General features: G+C 51.3%; 5 protein-coding genes; 1 reads left to right on the top strand and 4 right to left on the bottom strand.

The window, feature by feature from the left end:
- Nucleotides 1-266: 266 nt before the first annotated feature.
- On the bottom strand, nt 267-5,018 carry RCC_03783 (uncharacterized protein; the record flags this gene model as incomplete). The annotated part of the gene is made up of 1 exon (XM_023769067.1): nt 267-5,018. The coding sequence occupies one exon, from the start codon at nt 5,016-5,018 to the stop codon at nt 267-269; it is 4,752 nt and encodes a 1,583-aa protein (XP_023624835.1).
- Nucleotides 5,019-5,778: 760 nt separating this feature from the next.
- On the bottom strand, nt 5,779-7,655 carry RCC_03782 (probable amino acid transporters; the record flags this gene model as incomplete). XM_023769066.1 has 3 exons in its annotated part: nt 5,779-7,054; nt 7,104-7,121; nt 7,177-7,655. The coding sequence occupies 3 exons, from the start codon at nt 7,653-7,655 to the stop codon at nt 5,779-5,781; spliced, it is 1,773 nt and encodes a 590-aa protein (XP_023624834.1).
- A 1,681-nt stretch (nt 7,656-9,336) lies between these two features.
- On the bottom strand, nt 9,337-13,419 carry RCC_03781 (uncharacterized protein; the record flags this gene model as incomplete). XM_023769065.1 has 5 exons in its annotated part: nt 9,337-9,447; nt 9,502-9,780; nt 9,839-11,002; nt 11,106-11,800; nt 11,859-13,419. 5 exons carry the CDS (start codon nt 13,417-13,419, stop codon nt 9,337-9,339), a joined length of 3,810 nt encoding a protein of 1,269 aa, XP_023624833.1.
- A 1,039-nt stretch (nt 13,420-14,458) lies between these two features.
- On the top strand, nt 14,459-17,040 carry RCC_03780 (uncharacterized protein; the record flags this gene model as incomplete). XM_023769064.1 has 5 exons in its annotated part: nt 14,459-15,583; nt 15,635-15,749; nt 15,801-16,225; nt 16,282-16,864; nt 16,928-17,040. 5 exons carry the CDS (start codon nt 14,459-14,461, stop codon nt 17,038-17,040), a joined length of 2,361 nt encoding a protein of 786 aa, XP_023624832.1.
- Nucleotides 17,041-17,510: 470 nt separating this feature from the next.
- RCC_03779 (uncharacterized protein) lies at nt 17,511-18,136 on the bottom strand (the record flags this gene model as incomplete). XM_023769063.1 has 2 exons in its annotated part: nt 17,511-17,857; nt 17,917-18,136. The coding sequence occupies 2 exons, from the start codon at nt 18,134-18,136 to the stop codon at nt 17,511-17,513; spliced, it is 567 nt and encodes a 188-aa protein (XP_023624831.1).
- Between the last annotated feature and the right edge of the window lie 3,399 nt (nt 18,137-21,535).

Below are 21,535 nucleotides of genomic sequence, written 5' to 3'. Positions count from 1 at the left end.
TGCGTCACTAGCGCGAAACGCGAAACTCAAAACAAACAGCACTAGAACTATAGCAACATAGGAGTAGCCTTAGAACAAATAACTATGCTAGGTTGCATCGACCCCATATCAGCCTGCTGTCTCAAGCAATGTGCCTACCATGAAAGGTTGGTCGCACACACAAACACACACCATTTCAGCTGACTGTTCACAGAGTCCATCGTCTGACAATTCTCATTCGTCTTTGCCAACGTGGCTATCCGTCAATCATTTCCTCTTCATTGTCTCTACTCGCCACGCTCACCATCGCTGGTCTCTCCAAGAAACTCGGATTGCCACTGCGCGCGAGATTTCAGGGCGTGTCTCTGTACATGATCGCGTACAGCATCCGCGAATTCCACTCCATCAGCATGATACTCCAAAGTCGACATCGTACTAACTGGATCGGACACTTCAGCCTGAAACAGCAGTCCGTAGATCGTGTCAAGCACAGTGGTCATGTTGGTGTCTGTAGTCCAGTCGCGTCCGAAAAGAGGGTGGCAGACTCTACCGTGAGCGTTGACATTGGGGTGAATGAGCTTGGTGATGAAGCGGGCTTCAGGGGCAAAGGTTGGGTAGGTAGTTTTCATGTCGAGATAAAGTAAGAATGTGCCGTTGGCATAGGGCGAGTCCGATGGGCCGGCAATCACCACTTTCCAGAAGCACATGTTGTTCTCGCTGACATAAATGTCGTACGCTGGGTGGCTCCGATCGTTAGCCACCAACTGATTGATCTCTTTCATCACTCTAGCAATTCGAAAGGTTGAGCGGGTTCCAGACTGACTGTCGGSAGCAGTCTTTGGGCGATAAATGTTCGCAGACAGCTGCACAAGCTCATCGGCAAGGTTCTCATGCTCTTTGCGGGCTGGGAATCGTTCACTAGTGACGATGGTGTCTCTGGCCACAACTCTCGCATTGAGAAATCTTGTGCGAAATGTGAGACGATCTGTCGCTTCATATCGGGGAACGATGTCTGGGCGCTCAGTGGCTGACAGGAAGGGCTCCATTTCGCAGATTGCAAGAGCATTGGCGAGTGACGATGGATGGAAGCTGTAGCAGCCAAGAAACCAACTTAAAGCCTTCAGGTCAGGATTGTCCTCAGCGCCGATTGAAACCGTGTCGACAGCGACTCCAGCTTGGTGCATCTTCCAGCCAATGTTCTCACAAGTCCTGGTGGTGGAATTTGTGTTGACGCCATCACTGATGACGATGATGCGTTTCTTCGCGGCTGGGTACTTCTTGGCCATCTCCTGCACCTGATCTAGTGACAGCGACAGAGCGTCCCACAGGGCTGTATCGCCACCAGCGGTCATCGCTGAAGTAGCACGCCGGAAGTTTTCCAGAACGTGGGAGATTTCATTGGTGACTTTCGCATCGGAGGCGAATATGACGAGTCCAGCATGTGTCTTGTAGTTGTAGGCAATGAGCCTGTTGATCAAAGCCTCGAACATTTGCTTCAAAACATCCAGTCTCGACAAGATGCCGCGCTCACGTCCTCGCTTCTTGGACCACATACTAGTGACCATGACCTTGAGAACGAGCGGACCATCGGTAGGATGAGTATTGCCGAGCCCAGCCATTCCGCCCCCACCGTCTCGACTAATCTCGTTCTCGTAGTAGAGAGGCTCTGCATAGAGATGACCAGAGCAGTGAGTGCGGTTCAGGTAAGTTGCCAAACGATCGCCGGGGGGAACCGGAGTGCCCACACAAGAGTCGTCTCCAGTCCCTCGTATCCCTGTCCAAACTTGCCGATCTTGATCTAATGGAAGCCCGCCACTGCTGAATTTGAAACGCCAGAACTTGAAAAGGATTGAGTTCATGGATAGGGTACTATCCCGCCGAACCCAATAGCTGAACGAAGCGTGGTCACGACCTCCACGGTCATAGACCTTTATCAAGCACATCTCCCCTGAGGCTCTAGTTGCAGTTCCTCCCTCAGCAGAGATMACCATATCACCGTCATCGGCGAGACGAATGGTGATCTGATCTCGGTGTTTGAGGCCGGCTGTCCGTAATGATGTTGCAGAAAGGCCAAGAACACGGTCGTCCTTGGCGAGCTGGAAGGCCGTGAAACGTGCTTTGAGGCCAGCGAAAACAGCTCTATAGAGTGACGTGACCGTGCTGGCGTTGTCAACTTCGCGCTCGAAAGATCCAAGTCTGCTGTTGAAGACCAGCTTGATGACCCGATTCGAGCGGGTGGAGCTCGAGAGCGTCTCGTTTCCCATTATCCAGGCGGCAACAGAAGCGGACACTGCATCATTCGGGCGCAGCGCAGTATCTTGAAGCTCCAGGCCGGTCATTGGCGACGATTTGCGGATGGAGAACCATTGTGTGATGGCCGATCGAGAATACGTGAAGTTGTCTTTGGCCGTGACAGCATCTTCCATCAAGCCATGCGAAATAGGGCACTGAAGCCAATCATGGACATCTGTGATATGGCTGGGAAGTGCAGGTATAATGCCTGTAGGTGCTCCTGCTGGAATTTCTTGCCCAGCATACCATAACCATCGACCGGCTACATCTGGTGAAGTGGTAGCACGGAAAATAAGAAAGTCGACGAGAGAGGATTCTTGTGTTAGAAGAGCTGCCCAGAGTTCTTTCGCCTTATCGAGAGCGAGCTGTGCTGAAGCTATAGCAAGCCGAGTGCCGAAGGACGTGAGGCCTTGCAGTCWCTCCACCTTTGCATGATTCGCGACGACCTCCAGCGAGATCTCTCTGCGGACGAGTCCGATGACTTCGGCGGCGATTGATCGTCTCCGCGCAGTCGTCGCGTGGAAGACTATAGACAGCATGTCTTCGAAGCTCTCATGCTGGGAAAGAATTTCTTTCGTGTTGTCAAAGGAACTTCGCGTGAAGAAATGACCCTCCACCAAGGTCTCGGCAGTGGGATCGTCTTCATTGAATTGGTTCTCATCGCTGACGTCTGGGAAGTCGGTCGCAAGCTTCATCGAAGCGCTGCAGTCAACAGCAAACATGACGATCTCATCAGGAGCCTGTAAGCGACGGACGGTAGAGCCCCCTAGCATGTCGAACACAGATGTACCGTCTGATTCGTATCGAGACAAGATCGGTGCAATCAATTGCTCGACAACTGTTGCGTCCATGGCCTCATTCCCATGCATTGGTCGGAATATTCCGGACTCGTCACCTGGCTGTGATGATGCTTGTGGGCCGTTGTAGACCGCGAGATGAGCACTGCGATCGAAGGTGAGACAGGGCGCTACTGCGCTTGCCAATTGACTTGGTTTGTGGACCGCGAGACCATTTCTGCCACATACAGCAGCGATGTGATCAAGCTCCGAGAGCTCATGAGGATCGAAAGCAGATGTGATTTGACCTTTATCGGGGTATCGATAATTGTTCGCCAAGATTGATGTCGAAAAGACGGTGATCTCCGCCGCCGTGCCCCCAGACAGAAGTGCCACTCTGGAAAGGTCGGAGGGGCAATCCATGGGGACAAGCTGATCAGGTTGGAGGTGAGATTTCGAAAGCACGCCGTCCTTTTGCAAAGCCTTGTACAGCGCCCGCTCAATGTTGCCARCCTCCGTACACACAAGATGAATGGCAGGCTCCATCGTCTTGAAATCCTGCAGATCAACAACGGACCATGCGTTGAGATATGGCATCTTCTCGACAGCGTTGGTGTCATTTTCGTGGCTGGTGTCAGCCAGTCTGAGTGCGCGGGCCTTTTCGAGAATGAATCCGAAGAGAAGACGACCGCCTTCGAATAGCCTGGAGCCATCGCCGCCAATTATTTCCGTTGGGAGGTAGGTTTTCAAGATCTCGAAAATCGCATGACTGAGGGCCGAACTCTCCATAGGTGTGACTGTCTTACCTTCAACGAGCAAGTGCAGGCATCGTAGGGCAGGCGGAAAGGATGATAGCAGGTCGAAGACGTGGTAGATAGCGTCCTGGTGCTGATCATCCATTTCTTGCACGTTCGAGRCAAAGACACGCAGGGAAGAGAGCAACATGGCAATTCCGCGATCGGTTTGCTTGWCCGAGGGCTCCCAGTGAGAGCGATATCGAAAGATGGCGCTCTTTCCGATGCCTGGCCCTGGACCTTGATTGGACTCATTCGTCACAGCGCGGTTCACGGCGTAGATKTCGATGATTCCATCCACAGCCAGGGAAGCAATACCCGTATCATGCAAGGTAATGTCCCAGCATGCCCGACTGATGGGGCACTCTGAGGTATGAAGATCAAGGAGTCGGCTGTGTGGTTCGCTGCCGTCCTCGTGAGAGACCTTGGCATGTCGAGGAATGTGTCTGGAGTGGGCGCAAATTGAGACTACTGGTGTCTTGATGTAGTTCGTGTCGAATGCGCTTTGCGAGCGCTCAGCTCCGTGCATAGTGACGTGCTTGAGTGTAGAGATGCTGTCGCCAAACTGATGCGTCAAGGCCGCGTTGATATTGACCTCGGTGGCTGCCGACACACTCATGCGATGAACATCGCTTTTGCCAGAGGCGACCAAGAATGATCCTGGCGAAGATGGTCCGTCCGAGAGCTTCTTGGCCAGGGTGCAGTTGCATTCGTTCTGGAAGGTCGTGGCAGTGTGCGAGAGGTTGAGATGCTCGGCGACCTGTTCGTGGAGCTGTCCAATCGTTGATGATGCTGATATTGCGAGCGTCGGGATGTTGTTATTGTCCTTGGCGAGAGCAGCAGTGATGATTCGGACGTTCAGCATGTGGTCTGCACCATGAAGATTTCTCATGGCGCGGGTGGAGGGCTGCTCTGCTGGTTTGAAGACGGCGAAGAGCGCGTCACCGGAGAAGACAACATCGCCGATGACATCCTCGCAGTCGATGATGGCACCAGTCTCGCTGTCGAGGTGAAGGGTGCAGACGTGTGTGTCGGGCGCCAGGGGCACATTTTGACGCGATAAGCGAAGGAAGAGCTCTTCCAGAAAGGCAGCGACCAACGCGGATGGTTCGAAAGGAACGAGCAGCACTTTCGTGGCCGTGGTCATGGAAACGATATGAACAGTGTAGCGCTGCATCTTTGCTCTTTCAGAGAAAGCGACGGGACGGTGGGTGAGAGGCAAGAGGRGATGCGCGTTCTTGTTGTACTGATGGCTTCGCTGAAGCTAAAGTTTGCTGGATGCGGTTTGGTGGAAATCAAGAGTTTAAAAAATGTGTCGAATTTGGATCAAAGGTGCAAACACGGAACGAGGTTTCACTATGAGGAGAAAGAAAGGAATAGAATAATAAGACAATACCTTACTCGCCATGGAGCGTTTGCCGCGTTTGTCCACCCCGTAGAAGTCTTTTGCGCGCTCCGGGCCACTACAAACGAAAGTCCCAGTGTGTTCAACTCCTGAACTTCTCATCTCCGAGCGTCTCTTGTCTCTCGTCTCCTGTTGTTCCAGCGCGGCTTTGTTGTCTCCCACACAGCAGCGACTGCCCTCTATGATACACGCCTGTTTCCACCAATGGCGATGCCTTTTCCGGGTAGCTGCGCATGGCAATGTCCATCCAGCGCTGCGATTTCAGCCTCTTTCTCGTCGCTATCAGCCTGCTCCTGAAAGACCTATTGTGACAGCGCACTTCACTCGCCCGCGTGCCAAATGGCATACATTTAGTCGCGGTCCAAAAGTGGAGTGGTGGTGTTACGTGTAGTCGCAGAAGCACAGACTGCCAAGACTCACTATTCCTCTTCCAGCCGTTTCGCGTTTGGCACCAGAAGGCATAAGGGCATCACGAGTTCATTAATACACAATCGCTATGCTGCATCATCTATTCGTAATCGTCCTCATTCGTCTAGCAAAAGAACTTGTACATCCTCTTCCACTTTGGCCACATCGCCCGCTCGGCCCTCTCCTCCTCAATGAGCTCTGCGATGTTCAGCTCCCTAATCCCAGTGTGAAGATCCATATTGTGACTCCGCACAAAGGGAGTCTTGTAAATGATCTTGTACGGGATGTAGAACAAGAGAACAACAGGCACAGCAAGATAGGCCATGAACCAAGACGAAACCAACTCCTTGGTAGTCATCTCAGCATATCCAATAGGCCACGCTCCAGTCCAGAATTGAGCAATCAAAACGAGGGCGTTGAAGACAAATCCAACGTAGGAGCCAACGAGACCGGGCTGACTGGTGAAAGCAAGCTCATCAAGAGAGTGACCTTGCTTCCTCCAGCCGGACCGGAAACGAATGTGAGCGAGACAGATGCTGCCCCACGTGAAGATGCTTGACAGACCAGATAAGGCCAGCATCCAGTTGAAGGCATCGTCTTTGAAGTCGGATCCAGCAAAGAAAGAGAGCAGACCAATCACCGAGCCAACACCTATAGCGACGATGGGTCGGCCCTTGCGATCGATGTATCCCAGAATCTTGGGAGCCTGGTTCTGGTCGGCCAGAGCGGCGAGGGTTCGGGAACTTCCATAGACAGCAGAGTTACCGACGGACAAGACCGCAATCATAATGACCACGTTAAAGACTGATGGAAGTCCGGTGATACCAGCATTCACAATCGATATGACGAATGGCGAAGCTTTGATATCTGCGCTCGACGTCTTGTTCAACAGTCTTGGCTCATCGTAGGGTACCAGAAGGCCAACGATRGTCAGGGATACGATGTAGAAGAGGGTAATGCGCCAAAAGACCTGCTTCACGGCAGTCGGGAGTGATTTCCTCGGATTGGCAGTCTCGGCAGCAGCAAGACCAACCAGTTCCGTTCCAGCAAAAGCAAAGGCTGCAGTGACAAACACCGAGCACATGCCTTTGAAACCATGGTTGAAGGCGCCCGGTTCAGACCAGTATCTAGTACCGATATACTCTCCATCTGGGCCTCCACCAATGTTGAGGATTATACCTAGAATGCAGTATCCAATTATGGCGACCACTTTGACGATGGAGAAGACAAATTCGGCCTCGCCATATCCTTTCACTCCAAAGAGATTGATCCCAATGATAAGGGAGAGGAAGATGGCGACCCAGGCATTGTTGTTGATGGCACCGTCGGTCCAGTATTCGATGGTGATGGTAGCTGCGACAATTTCGAGAGGGAGAACAACCAGCCATTGCATAGAGTAGCTAGGTGCTGTTAGTAAAAATCACCTCATGGATTGAGCACTTCACTTACTTCCAACCCATGGCAAAGCTGGGAAGAAATGATCAGCGGTGGCGTACGAATCAAGATGACAAATATATCTCACCCCCATGCTGGATCAATAAATCGAGTCGAGTAAGCCGAAAAGGATCCTGCGACCGGATACAGGACTGCCATCTCGCCGAGGGCGTGAACAGTGCAGTACAACATGATTCCAATGAGTCCAAATGCAATTAAAAGAGACGCCGGACCGCCACTTGCAAGAGCACTGCCAGAKCCGACGAACAAACCGGTCCCGATAGAGCCTCCGATAGCAATCATTTGAAGATGTCTGCCCTTCAGGCGACGCTCAAGTGAAGAGTTTCCAACTGCGGAGGAATCGTCCTCCACGTCAAAGACACGGCCGTCTGCCCCGACAATTCCCTTTGGCGTAGCATGCGCGTTAGGATCTCGCTTGAAGCTGTCGACTAGTCGAACACTCCATGGCCGGCTGTGGACAATCGTTTCGCCATACTCTGGTAACTCGGTCGAGCCTTCTGACCGGTAGTCGACCTTGCTCATATTCTTCTCGTAATCTCGCTCCATGGAAAGGTTGTTGGTGATGTGCAGCTGGTGAACGCCAAAGGTCGATGCAAGCCAGACCTGGCGGCAGGCAGGATTTGAAGACGGAGCGAGACAGTGGTGAATCAGCCGTCTCTACATAGACAGCATGCGGTCGCGTCTTGCCTCTGAGGATTTGCAGTGGGATGATCCGAGCACACGAGTCCAGTTCGATTGTCGACTTGGGGCGGGGAACAAGAACCTGGCTGAGCCTGCAGTCTTCGCCCTTTGAGGCCAACGGTGGTCCTGGGACTTCTCTAGTCGCCCTTCACTTGACGAATGGCTATCTGTCCTTGGAGTCTGTTGTTGCACAGATGGCGTCGCTCCGATAGCAATCCATGCAGCTAAGTGGTGCCATGCGGCTGGAATCACTGGTTCGGCAAGGCGACACGTGAGAGATCTGCCAATCAATAGGAAGCCGTCCCGAACCAGAGCAACAGCCGAAAGCACAGACTGTGCCGCACGCCATTTATGACTATCCAATCCAAGGTGCATTCGACAATCGACCTCATCAACAATCTTCTTCCTAGGAGTTGTCAACTTGTGACCCCGATGAAGTTGACTTGACTTTTGGCGCTTCGCCAGAAAACTATGCTCGCGGCACAACTTACCCCACGCAAGGTAGCACATGCGCGAGCAGGGGGCCCCCAATTCGAGCCCCGGGGGCTCGAATTGGGCGTTACACATGTGCCTCTTCTGTACCCACGAGGCTTGCTTCTCTTGCCGAAAAGGACATTTCACAGTTTCGCAATTCGAGGACTGGGGATGGTCGAATCATCCATCATACCGTTAGTGTGTCGACATATCCTTGAGCATCGTTGAGCATGCTGACCTCTTCCCGTTCTCCGACGGGTGAGAATCACGGACCGCGGGCTTCGGCTTGGCATTCAAGGACCTGATGGATGAGCGGTGACTCCGTGCAGGAGGTTTCACGTGGCTTTCCTGTCCTCGTTCACATTCTTGCCTTGTCTCAGAGGCGGTACCCCAGGAGAGGGAGGGAGTGAGGAGGGCATCCAAAGGATTCTGTGTTGCAATATTTCGCCCAAGGCAAATCGGTATGGTGAGTGCTCCGATCGCTGTTTTATCCATCTTGCCAATCAATCACTTTCATCTTCACCGTGATCTATTCCAACTGGGAAAACGTGGATGCATGAATATATGGACACATCTTCCCGTGGAGTGTTTCGGGTTTTCACTCGTCTGTTGTGAAAAAAGCCGAAGGCGTCTCCCAAAGTTGCGACGGGCAGTGATTCTTCAGCCTTCACTCTCGTGCAGGTTCAGGTCCAGCGGGCCGGCGGAAGTGTGCAGTGCGTACGCCGATGATTCATTGTGGCGGCGAGCGTGCGCTTGTTTGGTTCGCGGCTGTATGTCGTTGTTTCATTGTTGACTGTGGCCAGCCGAAGAATGTGGTGTTTCCGATACAGAAGTCAGGCTGAAATCTAGGCAGGAACGAACGCCACCGTCTACTGGGTAAGGTACTATATCTCAGACCGCTGACAGGAAACCACAAGACTCACTGGAGATCATGAAAACCAATCGCAGCAGATCGCGAGGATTACGATGGAATATGCGGAATCATGCTTCCATCGAAACGGTATTGTCTCTGCATGATGCAATATGTGATACGACTTCATGATCAAGCTACATCCCGGCACAAGCCGAATCACTACACCTCCGTCTCGATACCTGGCTCCCGCGTATGCCTCTGGAACATTCCAGAAATCTTCGACTCTACACGCTGTGCCTTATCAGAAGCCCACTTGGCAGTCCGAGGCATCTATTGTGAATGTCAGCTCCAGCTCGTCCATCATAGACATTCGTCTAGACTGACCTTGTATTGCATCACGCCGCGATGTGTGCGATGCTTCTGATTCTTCTCGTGCTGAGAAGTCTTGATATCGTCAATCATGTTCGTGGGTTTCTCTTTTTCATTACCATCATCCGAGCTGTCGTCGTCTTGGTCTTCATCTTCATCCGAAGAGGAATCGCTTGTAGCATTGCCATCGCCTTCCACGATGCCTTGCTTCTCCTCTGCCTCGTGACTCTCAAGGCTGTCGCGAGCGCAGTCTAGAACTTCTACCACGTTCGCCAGATCAGGATCCTTGGATGCCTGTATCTGATGGTTAGCAAATTATGGTTCCTCGGCAGATTTATCCATCTCGACATACCCATTTGCGATGCGCTGCACCAAGACCAGCCCAAAACGTCACCTTGAGCTTGATCTCGCCAATCCTCTCTCCGGGCTCATCTAAGGATGAGGCGGTTGCACGCTCGTAGTCTCCCTTCCACACCGGAAGTGTGAGATCTTGCTCCACATCGTCTGGAATGTCCCTCAGCCAAAGGACGGCAAACGCTGCAGTATGATCTTTGAACACGCCATTGTGCTTGAACCGCACTCCGAGACACGAGGAGTACCGTTTGTGATAAGGCAAGAACAAGCTGCGGTTTCTCTTTCGAGACTTCCACACCTGACCCTCCTTTTCTGCATACAACTTGGCGCTGCTGATGTTACTGTGCAGCTTTAATTTGAGATCACTCAAGTCTGAAGGAATGCTCGCGCTGGAGATGCCTGACTTCACCTCGAGCGTGCCATACTCCCAACCGAGGCTCTCAGGAGATGCAGTCAGCTGTACGGAACGCCACATCATCGAGATGCGAACCCTGCCATATCCGATCCCACCGGTCAACGGATATGTAGCATTGATCTGGGCGCGGTCCTTCAATACTTCTCCCAATGGCAAATGAACGATGCCGATCAGAGCGTCATTCTCGTCAATCCGTGCATCTCGGATGCTGACGTGGACTTCCGCGTTGCGCCAGTCTGAGATGAAGCGCTCTGTTCCAGCGTTGTAGAATGGCTTTCCATTCCTGGGTTTGGTTCGTGTCTTGAAAATTTTCTTATGGTTGATGATCACGGTACAGTAAGCTGAAGGTAGTCCTTGGCCATCTTCCTCTTCATCCTCATGGTGGATATCCTTCTCAACATCGCTCTTGCTAAGCTTCTCCAAGCTCAGGCCCGTGATGTTGTGGATTTGGATGCTGAAGATGCCGGAAGGGTAGTCGTCGGGTGGAGGTGCACTAGCGATCATGGCGTCTTCCATCTGTTTGATCTCTTGCTTCTTTTGTTGCTCGAGCTCTTCTGCATCGCGGGAATGCCTGCCCTTTTTACTCTGAGCTTCACGAAGCTTTCTATGACACGAGGCATCTGCCTTGTCCTTCAACTGCTTCATCGAGCGTACATCGGTGTCGTACGTCTGCGCCTGAAACTGGCATTCCTGCAGGCGGGTCTTTGAGAAATAGCCAATGCTCCATTCTAGCTTTCCAGGCATATCCTAAAGGAAGGGCAACAAGTTAGCAATGTTCGAACGGACGACATTCACACTTGGGGTGTCTTTTCGTCCAACTATTCATGTTGCGGCCTTTGACGTTGCTTACCTCACCGGCTTTCAATGCTTTGAAACCGTCGACACGGTTGTGCATTTTACCATTGGTCTCGTCCCCCGTCATGATGTTCTTGAGATCAACCTCCACACGACCAAGATCGTCGTCGGCAGTGAAACGGTCAGAGTCCCACAGCTGCAAACGGATCCTCTCTCCGACATCGATTTCCTGCGGCGTAACCAACATGTAGCATCGCTCGCGCCAATATGGTTCCATTTCCTTGACAAGAACTCTCGTGCTGAACATTGGCTTGCCGAATTTCGCCCAAGCAACTGRGATGTACGGATCTGAACTTGCTTCGTTGCGTATGAGGGGGATAGCAGCATCTCCAGTCCTGAAGTCGAAGCCGTGGATGATGTCAATCACGATCACGCCTTTTGCTGCGGTATCCTTTTTGAAGTCATCCCCAACCAGCATATCTTTCAGATCTAGGGTCAACGATCGCGGTGCAACGTACTCTGCAATAGCTGCGTCGACAGAGCTCTGGACAAAGTTTGAAATCAGAGGCAAGTCCATCAAATTCAGCCCTCGCTTAACCAGCGGAATGCACGAGATGTCAACTTTCGGCTGTCCGAGAAAGGTGATGGTGCACAGCGCGAAGAACGGAGGATCTGGTGTCTGCTGCAATCGGAGTCTACAGATTCCCACTAGACCTCTCATATCGACATAGACGGGTATCTTGATGTTGCCTAGAACCAAATTCAGGAAGTTAGCGGTATCGAGAGGCGATGGACTTCTCCGACTTACCGGGAAGATAAAAGGCCAAGTACAGATGCATATCTTTCGTCCTCTCGGCCATGGACTTGGACGGGCGGGCTCGGTATGCGAAGGCGACCTCCAGGTTGATAAAGTCTCCCTCTTCGGCTTCAAATCCGTCCTTGACTCCAGAATCAGGCGACTCGTCCTGAGACCGGCCATCTTTTGAGCGTTTACCACCCTGGTCGTTCTTGCTATCTTCAGCTCCAGCGTCGTCATCCACTGCCTCCTTCTTTTCTCTACTGCCCTGCTCTTCTGCTTGAAGCTCGCCATTTACGCCTACAGCGCGCCCAGCTGCACCAGTGGGAAGCCATCGAATTCCGAGTATACGCAGAGCTTCGCTGCCTTGGCCCAGATCTTCGACGCTCACCATCTGGACAAGACTCGGCAGAGAGGCTTGCATCACGTCCTCTAGTGTGTCTGCCAGTGATGTGAAAAGATCCGGGTTGATCAACGGCCAGACCGATCCAATCAATGAATTCAACCACGAGACAGATTCAGTCTCGTGTGCTTTTGCTTCCCTTTCCCGCGCTTCAAAATTTGTCTCCCACGCTTGCTCTTGCCAAATGTCGTCAATCCTATTGGCAGTCCACGTCCGAACGCCCCCTATGAGCTCCCAGATTGCACCAACGCTAAGAAGGCCGACAAGCAACCAGACGCCAACACCAAACAGCGCACCGTGTGGATCCTCAACACCTACCATATGAGCGAATCGCTTCGTTCTCAAGAGGCGTTCAGCACCAAAAGCGAACATAAGTATGGCAGCTGTGCCACACAGCCCAACAGTAACAGCCAGCTTGTTCGTGCTGATGAGCTCTGTTCGCAGCTCTTCAAAGCTTGGAGGTGGAAACAATGCATTCATAGATTCGTGACCTCGCTGGAGCTCCGACTGCTCATCCCCTAGCTCTTTGTCAGACTTGCCCTTGTTTTGCAGGCCGGTGGCAGTCCGCGAAGTCCTCCCATATGGGGTTGGGTTCTCGTCAATCTCTTCCAATGACTGCGTTGTAAAGTCATATATCTTCACCGGTAGATGGGTGATTGGGTCAGTCACCTCCCTCTCAGCTCGCTCATCCTTTGATTTCTTCTGACGCTTTCTCTGCGCCTTCGGATCGCCCGCTCCTGCGGTAGCTTCCGAAGTGTCATTGACACACGCTGCCGCATCCTCATCATCTTGTTGTGCATCTGCCGTGGATCGATCCCCAAAACCGCCATCCCTGCCGCCGTCTCTGTTCTTTACGTCCTCGCCAGCCGTGACGTCCTCGCCAGCCGTGACGTCCTCGCCAGTCTTGACGTCCTCGCCTCCCTCGCCATTCTCACCTTCCTGATCATCCGTTCCTTCTCCATCCCAGTACTTCCGCCAACCCTCCTTGGCCTTTTCAGTCCGCGAAGGGCTCAGGTCGGCGCTCTGTGGGTCGGGGTCCGCATCAATCGCATTCGCCCTACGATTCGCCTTTTCCTTTTGGTACTTCTCAATGGTGGGGATTGGATTGCGTCGACCATAAGGCGCCTGGTAATTGCGCCGAGAGCTCTCGGCATCTTCGAACCCGCTCATGGTGAAAGCTCCGGGGGAATCCTGGTTCGGATCGGGTGAGCGTGTAGCTCAAAGCACACCGGTCAAATGCCTCAAAGTTCCAGCAGATGATGTTGAAGCATCGTGAATCGAAGCAGAATACAGAAAACCCGCACAAAACAAACCTTGGAAGCACATGTCATAAGAACTTGTCTTGAGGCAGGACCTTCGAAGAATATGAGGAAGTGTTACGTCATGCCATGGGTTGGCCCTGTTAGATGACACTCAATGGAAACAACTTTCATGGAAAAGGTCGGCTTTCACATCTCTGCGGAATGCGGGGTCTTCTCGTCAATCGACGCCTGGCAATCGACATTTGTCGTGATCCGAAGGAGATGGAAGTGATGAGTTAGGGCATGAAGTGGCTCTTTGAAAGCTTTCACCGGTCTCCTACTCGCCCATGGCCACCCAAACTTGTTCCGCGATTCTGCTAGGATTATTGTCGTACGGACCACCGACCACGATAGAAGAAGAGAAGGGCGGCCTCTCGTTTACCGCTCGGAAATAGCGCTCTGGGGCTGAGAAAGACTCCGCTTTCCCTGCGCTGTCCACGTTCACAAGCGAGCCAATCGCAATGCAAGATAGGAACTACCTAGGAACGAAGATGCAGGTGAGATAGATGAAGAGGAATACGCGCTGTGATGATACTCGCACAAGACAGAGAACCAACAAGACAAAACGAAACAACCATGCCCTTTTCCTTCACAAGAAATTCATTCCTTTGCTGACGTCCATGATCTGATGAGTACGGCGAGTTTGATGCCTTCACCGGTTTAGCGGCGTGCACCACTTCACTCCGAATCCAACTCGACAAGGCTCACTCCTTCTGGCGGATCAACGAGGGATTAATGGAGCTCACCGGTATTCAAACTTGCCTAACAATATGGATGGCCCGCATCTCCCTCAAGGGTTCGACTCCGGACTCGGYGATTTGCTCTGCGAGTCCTCGCTCTTTCACAGCTCTGAAATGACAGCGTTCACCTTTGACGATGATTCCATGCTGTGGGAAGACGATGAGGCGATGTCTTCGAGAGGCGCCAGACTACAGAGCAATCTGGCCAGCGCCGGAGGCAGTTCGCGCTCTCCGACCGGGTCATCGCTGATCTTCACACCAACCTCGACTCAACTTGACTTTCAAGATGCGGATGGCGTTGGTGATCAGGAGTTGGAGGCAGATTCAACTTCCCCGGAGAGCAACAACAACAACAACATTCTCGACGACTACGTTCACATTCATTCCAACAACGACCCATCGGATCGTAGCAGTCATTCCGTACGCAGCTCTGGCCCGAACATAGGACCATTTTATTCCTCGGAGTCACCACATTCGTACACGGCTACCATGATCCCAAGTCAACGTTGGCAAGCATCATTCACATCCACATCCAGTGTCGGTATGGACGAGAGCACGCGGCAGCTCTCGTCGACGGAGATGCACCCGAATCACAGGACCAGCAACGAACTATTGTCAAACGTCGGCAATTTCGATACCCCTTTCACAGACGCGCTTTACCAGGACCAAGGACTACCTTTACGTACGCCGCCCAACAATGATGTGTCAAGCACCTCGTTCGGAAACATGGCGATGCTGTCCCGACAGATGGCGCACTTGTCAGGACCACCAAATAACAATGGTTTTGCGCAGTACCACGGTGTCAGCAGTGCCTTTGTGGCCCCAGTTCCTCAGCAACCTTCGCCGAGTATCCCATCGCACGATTCTGTGTACAGTCAGTACATCCAGTCCATGTCTCGGAACTCGGCAATGTTTGCAAACACGCCCCAACTCCCTGCTGCGGTTCAGTCGCATGATTTTTCCAGCTACCAACCAGTGCTCCATACGGCGGACGCCTTGTATCAACAACAACCATTGCATGCAATCGCAAATTTCAAATCATCCATTCCCTCTATCCGCGCATCAAATGCCAATCGTCTCGATGCGGCTCAAGCATCATATCAACCACCGAGGAGATCCGCAGCACAGGCAGAGTCTTCTCGATCCACGACCCTACACGCTCGAGAAAACGCGGATCGCGTGCGAAAGGGAGGTCGCAGTAGAAACTCTCACCTATCTGACAAGACGCGAGAAAAGAGCTCCGTGATGCGTAAAGTCGGCGCGTGCTGGCGTTGCGCCATGCAGAGAGATCCTGTTAGTAAATCACGAGCCGGGTCAGAATCTTCATACTGACATGCAATGCAGTGCGACCACGGCGATCCATGTTCTCGTTGTACCATGCGATCACAGCGAGGTCAAACATACTTTTTCGATTGTGATCGTTCAAAGTTGCCGGACTTCGTACATGAGTTCCTGCCCCGTACGTTGCATCGTGCCTCTATCGTGTGCTTGCGCTGATGATCAAGTACAGCTTCCATGACAATCATGCACCAGAAACAGACCATTGAAGATTCCGTTGCGAGTAGTGTCCTCACGTGGGATCATGACAACGGCATCGACATCTACTTATCATCTGGCTATGGACCACCACTTCGGTGGAAGGTGTACGAATTCAGGCCCAAAAGCGAAGAATATCTACGTCAACTACAATACTATCAAGACAACGGCAGTGACCAAATGGTGCGCACGGTCAACTACTCGCCTCCCTATGGCCTGCTCAAGATAGAGCCAAGCGACGATGCGCACTTGGACACGTACCTGGACCAGTTGTTGCAGCCGCAATTCCTCTGGGATTTTGGATGGACGTTTTACGAGGCGGAGTCTCTCGTCGATGAATTCCAAGCCGGAGTGCTCGATCTGCTTTGCAAGCTTTACCTTACCACCGAGGATGATCTTGTAGGTGCAAGCATTTTGAACTCACTATGTGCTGTCCGCTGACAATGTGAACCCAGCTGAAACAGCTCCTCTACGACATCCTCCGCATGCTACTAATCACATACATCATGGGCCATACTCTAACCATCTCCGACGATACAGTCCCGACCGTCATCGCCAACGTCCGACATTCCCGCAAACCAAGCAATTACAATCAGAAATACACCTCTCCTCGACTGGCCAATCGCCAACTCAAGTTCTTCTTTGCCGTCTTGCGGAATGGCATCTATGAGAAACTCCTCAAATGGCAGCAACAGACCCTACATACCGCCGGGAAGAAAGATCAAACCTGGCTGCCAGCATTCTGCGTCACTCTAGGTTTCGCAATGGTGCTGGAAGAAGTTCAACACACCCTCTTCATCCAAGCGGACGCCTCCGTTGCCCGCAACGATATGACCCGCGAGGATGCGGATAGACAAGCCAGCAACGCTTGTGAGAGGATCGACGCAAGATTTAAACTCCTCATCGGCTTGTTTCAATGCAAGTATAGAGATAAGAGATGGGGTGATGATGGCAGTTTTGGACCGGGGACACCTGAGGTGAAGGATCTCAGCAGCAAGGTATTCTTGGAGGAGTTGAGGGAGATTGTCGTGGAGAAGTGTAAGTTGTGTTATTCATGTGCCATCTGCTCATGGTTCGAATTTATGCTGACTCGGATACTAGGCGATCATCTAAAGTCTCGCGAGAACGTCGCATTCTCTCAGGAGAACCAGTGCTATTTCACATCTAGATTGACGGCGAAGTTCCTTGTGCCGTTTTTGAACCTGCCTGGATAGTGCTGCGTCCCTAGGAAGCTGGCTTTCCTCCAAAACGACGCGCTTGGTGGAATGGAAACTGGACATGTTCTCGAGGCCTTGAAGAGATGAAGTGAACTGGCGCAACGCTTTGAACGGAAACATGAATGATGAGTTAATGTTCGATCTCACGACGTAACGACGGCGAAAGGAATTCTACGGGTGGATGATGAAACTTTGTAGACATCGCAAAATCTTTCAATGAAGCGAGATGCCAACGAACTGTCCCGTGTCTTTGATCGCACGGCGCATGCACGTTCGTGACGGCTGAATGCTGCCGTGGATGTGAATCAAAGAATGGAGACAATTTGTCTACGCTCACCTTTTGAAAGCCGTTCTCAAGCTTGGAGTGATGTCAAAAATCAAATATTGTCATGTGCAGATCTGCTTATTGTATATTATACAGGTAACACCAACCTCCTTCCAACCCGTAAGTCGAATCCATCTTTCTTTTAAAGTGCAGCCAAGAAACCAACAAGACCAAGGACGAGGCCTGCACCTGCACCTTGGGCGTGGACGCCGTATGCTCCCGCGTCGGCTGTTGTGGTAGAGGCCGCAGTCGATGCAGAGCCGGAAGATGCGGTGGTGCTGGACTCGCTGGAAGAGGAGGTCGCGGAAGGAGCTTTGGTGACGGAGGATGCGCCCGAAGAGGAAGAAGTGACAGAGGCAGTTCCAGAGGAGGAAGGTGAGCTGCCGTCCTTCAGGCTTGGGGTGGCTCCAGCGGCGCAGGTTGCGGTGGTGGGGAGGAGATCTGCTTTGCCGACAGAGCCGCAGATGGCGTTTGCGAAATCGATGGTCGCTATAGTAGCAGTATGATTAGCTGCTGTTTGAGGGACCCACTAGCGGTTACTATCCTACCTTCTTGGCCGGCCGCGTCGCAGGCTTCGCTAACACAGCACGCGAGACCAGCGATCCAGTCGCCTTGCGTGCAGATGCATTCGACGTTCAAGGCCTCGCAGCCACCGTAGTCGGCCGTCACGCACTTGTCGGCTGCGCAGGATGGAAGACCAGCATTGGACTGGGCAATGGCGGAGCCCGCGAGCAGACCCGCGACGGCGATATGGATGAGGGACAACATGTTGGTGATGTAAGAACTTGAAGGCAAGGAAAGAAGGAGCGTGGGGTCAGCGGAGATGAGGAAGTCGTTTGCGCGAGCAGTCTACGTTCTCATATAGGCAGGCMCTCCCTATATTAAGAGACAAGACTCACGACAGGCCTGCCCGCCCTGCTGATCTAGAGATAATCGGACGCGTKCGCTGTAGTTCGCCTTTTGTGATTGCATATTGATTGGTTGATCGCCAGCTAGCGAAATTAGTACGATGGGGAGCGAAGCTCTGGGGCCCCAGCACGCTGGAGAGTACAATAAAGTACATGTACTTTGACCACCCTGCGGAGGCAGTATTTGCTTTCTTCATTCGTGCTGAGAGTTTTTGATGTCTTCATCGCAATATGATCGTGCTGTATCGACACAAATGGTCATGCGTCGCCAAGGGCGCCATTATTTCTTCCATGCTTCCGGTCCCCGAAGTACAGGCATGGAGCTCGTACCGTGGTCAAACTGTAATGACAACAGTCAGGATGCTCGGGAGAAGCGCGGCTTGGTGCTTTAAATTGGGTTACATACATTTTGGCATCTGCGGTGTTTGGCATCTGTCAATTCGAGCGTGCAGGATTACTTTACTGACCCAAACGACTCGTACAAGGTGCTTCACAGGCTCATAGGAAAAGGATCACAGAGATCGTGACAGTATGCCATATGTACGAGTCAGGAGTGGAAGTCAATCCAGGCTGCTGAGTTGCGTGAAGACTTATTACAGAGTCACAGTACCTCCACTCGTACGAAAGTCTGTCCGGTCTTGGCGTGAAATTGAGGGTGTAATATTGTTCAAAATGTAATAACTTCAGAACTACATGCTATCCTTGTATCTATTACCGTATGGAGGGTCACTGTTCATTAACCTTTCAGCCAATCCTTTTAGGTAGTTAATTGAGGCTCGTTTGGCCACACAATTATTAAAAGCTTGATCCTCACACTAAACATACTAGATCTCTAGCTCAGCCGTTTCTTAAATAACTTGACCAGCTCCAACTACACTTAAACGAAACTCTCGGAGGATCTTCTTCTTATCTTTATAAAGGTGTTTAATAGGGTTAAGGTCTAGGGAGTTAGCTAGGGTGTTTATAAACTTGATCCCCAGCTCTGAAATAAGAGGGGCTAGTAACCTCCTTACACGGTAGTAAACACTAACGTTGTCCTTAATAATAAGCACAGTTTTAGAAGGATTAAGGTCCTAGAGTTGTTTGTAGTAGGGGAACAGGTGTGTTTTATAGATCCTAAGTACGTAAAAAACGAAGTCTAAACCCCCCTTTTTGTGGTCTCTTACTAGCCTCTCTTTTTTGAACGTACGTTAGATAGTAAGCTTTTGTTTTCGTCTAGTACGCTGGCCACGAGGTATCTAAGCATTATAGGCCTTAATTTGTTCGTTCTTAGTATAAAGGTACGTCCATTCTATCGTATAAGGGATAGATGCTTGCTTAATTTAACGGTCCACAAACTGGTTAAGTTTTGCCTGTTCCTCGGCTAGTTTAGTAGCTAACTAGAGTGTTAACTCACTTAATTCAGGCTTCTAAACAACTACTAGCCTTCGTGCACGTATGTCGCTTGTAACAGCSCCCTATTACATGCGTAAAAAGCGTGGATCTTTCTTATCTTTAAACATAACAACCCCCTCTAGAGCTAATACGTAAGAAGGCCCACTACTCCCTCTAAAATTAATGGGGGTTTTATTACAAAGGATAATAACGTGGGTGGAAGGATCCAGCTTTAAAACCTCGTGTATATAACGCTCCCTATTAGGCAAATCCAGCTTTTGAAGGGCTGTCTTTTAGAGAGCATGTTTTCGAGTTATCCTTCGATTGTCTATCTTGTCCTTCTTAGAATAGACTCTCCCTTATAGGATATTGTGAACCTAAGGGGCTTTAAGCTCTTTAAGAGGTTGTCGTTGTCTATATTCCTTCGATTTTTCCAACTCTTATAAGGCTTGATTTGCAGCTTTAGGCTATAACATCTATCGTCCTTTTGTCCGTGTAAACGTTCGGATGGACTAGCTTGTTAAGGATCTAGGTAAAACACGCTATAGCCTTCCATCCCTAGGTTGTGCATGTACGTATTAAAGGAGTGTTGCCAGGTTATTCGATTTTGCAAGCTTACATATACGGTTGTAGAACTTTCGAGCCCCATTAGCTTTTACGCTAGGACGACGCTTCGCAATGTCCTTAAAGCTGTATCTATCGAAAGCCCTATCACTTAGGATCAAAATGCGCGTTGGTAGGCTATATTGCGACATGTGGTTGTTAAGTAATCGCGTTGTAAAGGTTGTTGTTTTGATTTTGAAGCTACATAAAAACACGCTACCGGATAAACTTTCGTACGAGTGGAGGTATCTCTCAGCGCCATGCCCACATATCTGACGCGAGCGTATGTCATCATTCAATTGTGCACTCCCAGTCTCAAGTTTTGCACGAATACATTGAATTCGAGGGATGCCAAACTTGGGTCTTATGAAAGCCAGTTGGATGTCCTCCAATGCTGACCAACATCAACCGGCTCGCCTATTGGTAAGAGATTCCAAGAGTCTTGAATGCATCCATACATCAAGATGGGAGGACTGTACGGAGAGGCCAGCTTCTCACCGGGATGCATGACTGGTGTGCTTGTCTTCAGCTACGAAGTCTCACAAGTTCAAGTTTGATTTCGATGCTCGAGGCTAGCATGCATGGCAATGCATCATGGCCACTTTRCTGTAACCGTCTCATCAGAGCCACTGAATGACGTCGCCTTTGTGAACACGGACGACGAAGGATTAGTTCACAAGCTTCTGGGTCTCGCAGCAGCAAGTCGCACTTAGCTCAATAGGAAGCTCCCGGCCTTGACTTTGTTCGACGACGCGGAGCTCAACAGTTTGAAGGCGCCCGCTTGACATCTGTAGAAAGGCCACGAACAAGCTGATCAGGGTTAACTCGGGGCAATGCGCACAGGAGGTTGCTGCATGGGAAGAAGTTGTGCCGAGTCGAGTGTGTTGAAGGAGTGGCCGAAATGGTCATCGTAGGAAACGAGCGATATGGATAAAATACTTGTTGCGCCGGCCAGTTGCTGTCGTCAGTGTCATTGATGAAAGGTGTGCAAGTTTGTTCCCAAAACGCAAGCTTTGGTAAGGTGACATGCGTGTAAGTTAGAGGTTGTCGAGACGAATGGGAGATGCCTTAGTTATGGTGTTCATGCAACTGTTTTGGAAGGTCTGCCCCGCGTTCGCTTAAAATTCCACACCTTCCTCAGACTCATCGAAAGCGAACAGTCAAGTGCCATTTTGCACCCCTTCACCTCCAACCAGCCACGGTATAGCACGGGCAATCAGCATACATCCAGGAGATCAGCACACCGAAAAGCCCTCTTCGAGACACACCTCCAAACGCAATC

This window comes from Ramularia collo-cygni (assembly GCF_900074925.1).
Source record: "Ramularia collo-cygni strain URUG2 genome assembly, contig: RCC_scaffold05, whole genome shotgun sequence".
Classification (NCBI taxonomy): Eukaryota; Fungi; Ascomycota; class Dothideomycetes; order Mycosphaerellales; family Mycosphaerellaceae; genus Ramularia; species Ramularia collo-cygni.
Note: the sequence above shows the minus strand (reverse complement) of the source record. Positions and strands in the feature narration are given on the sequence as shown.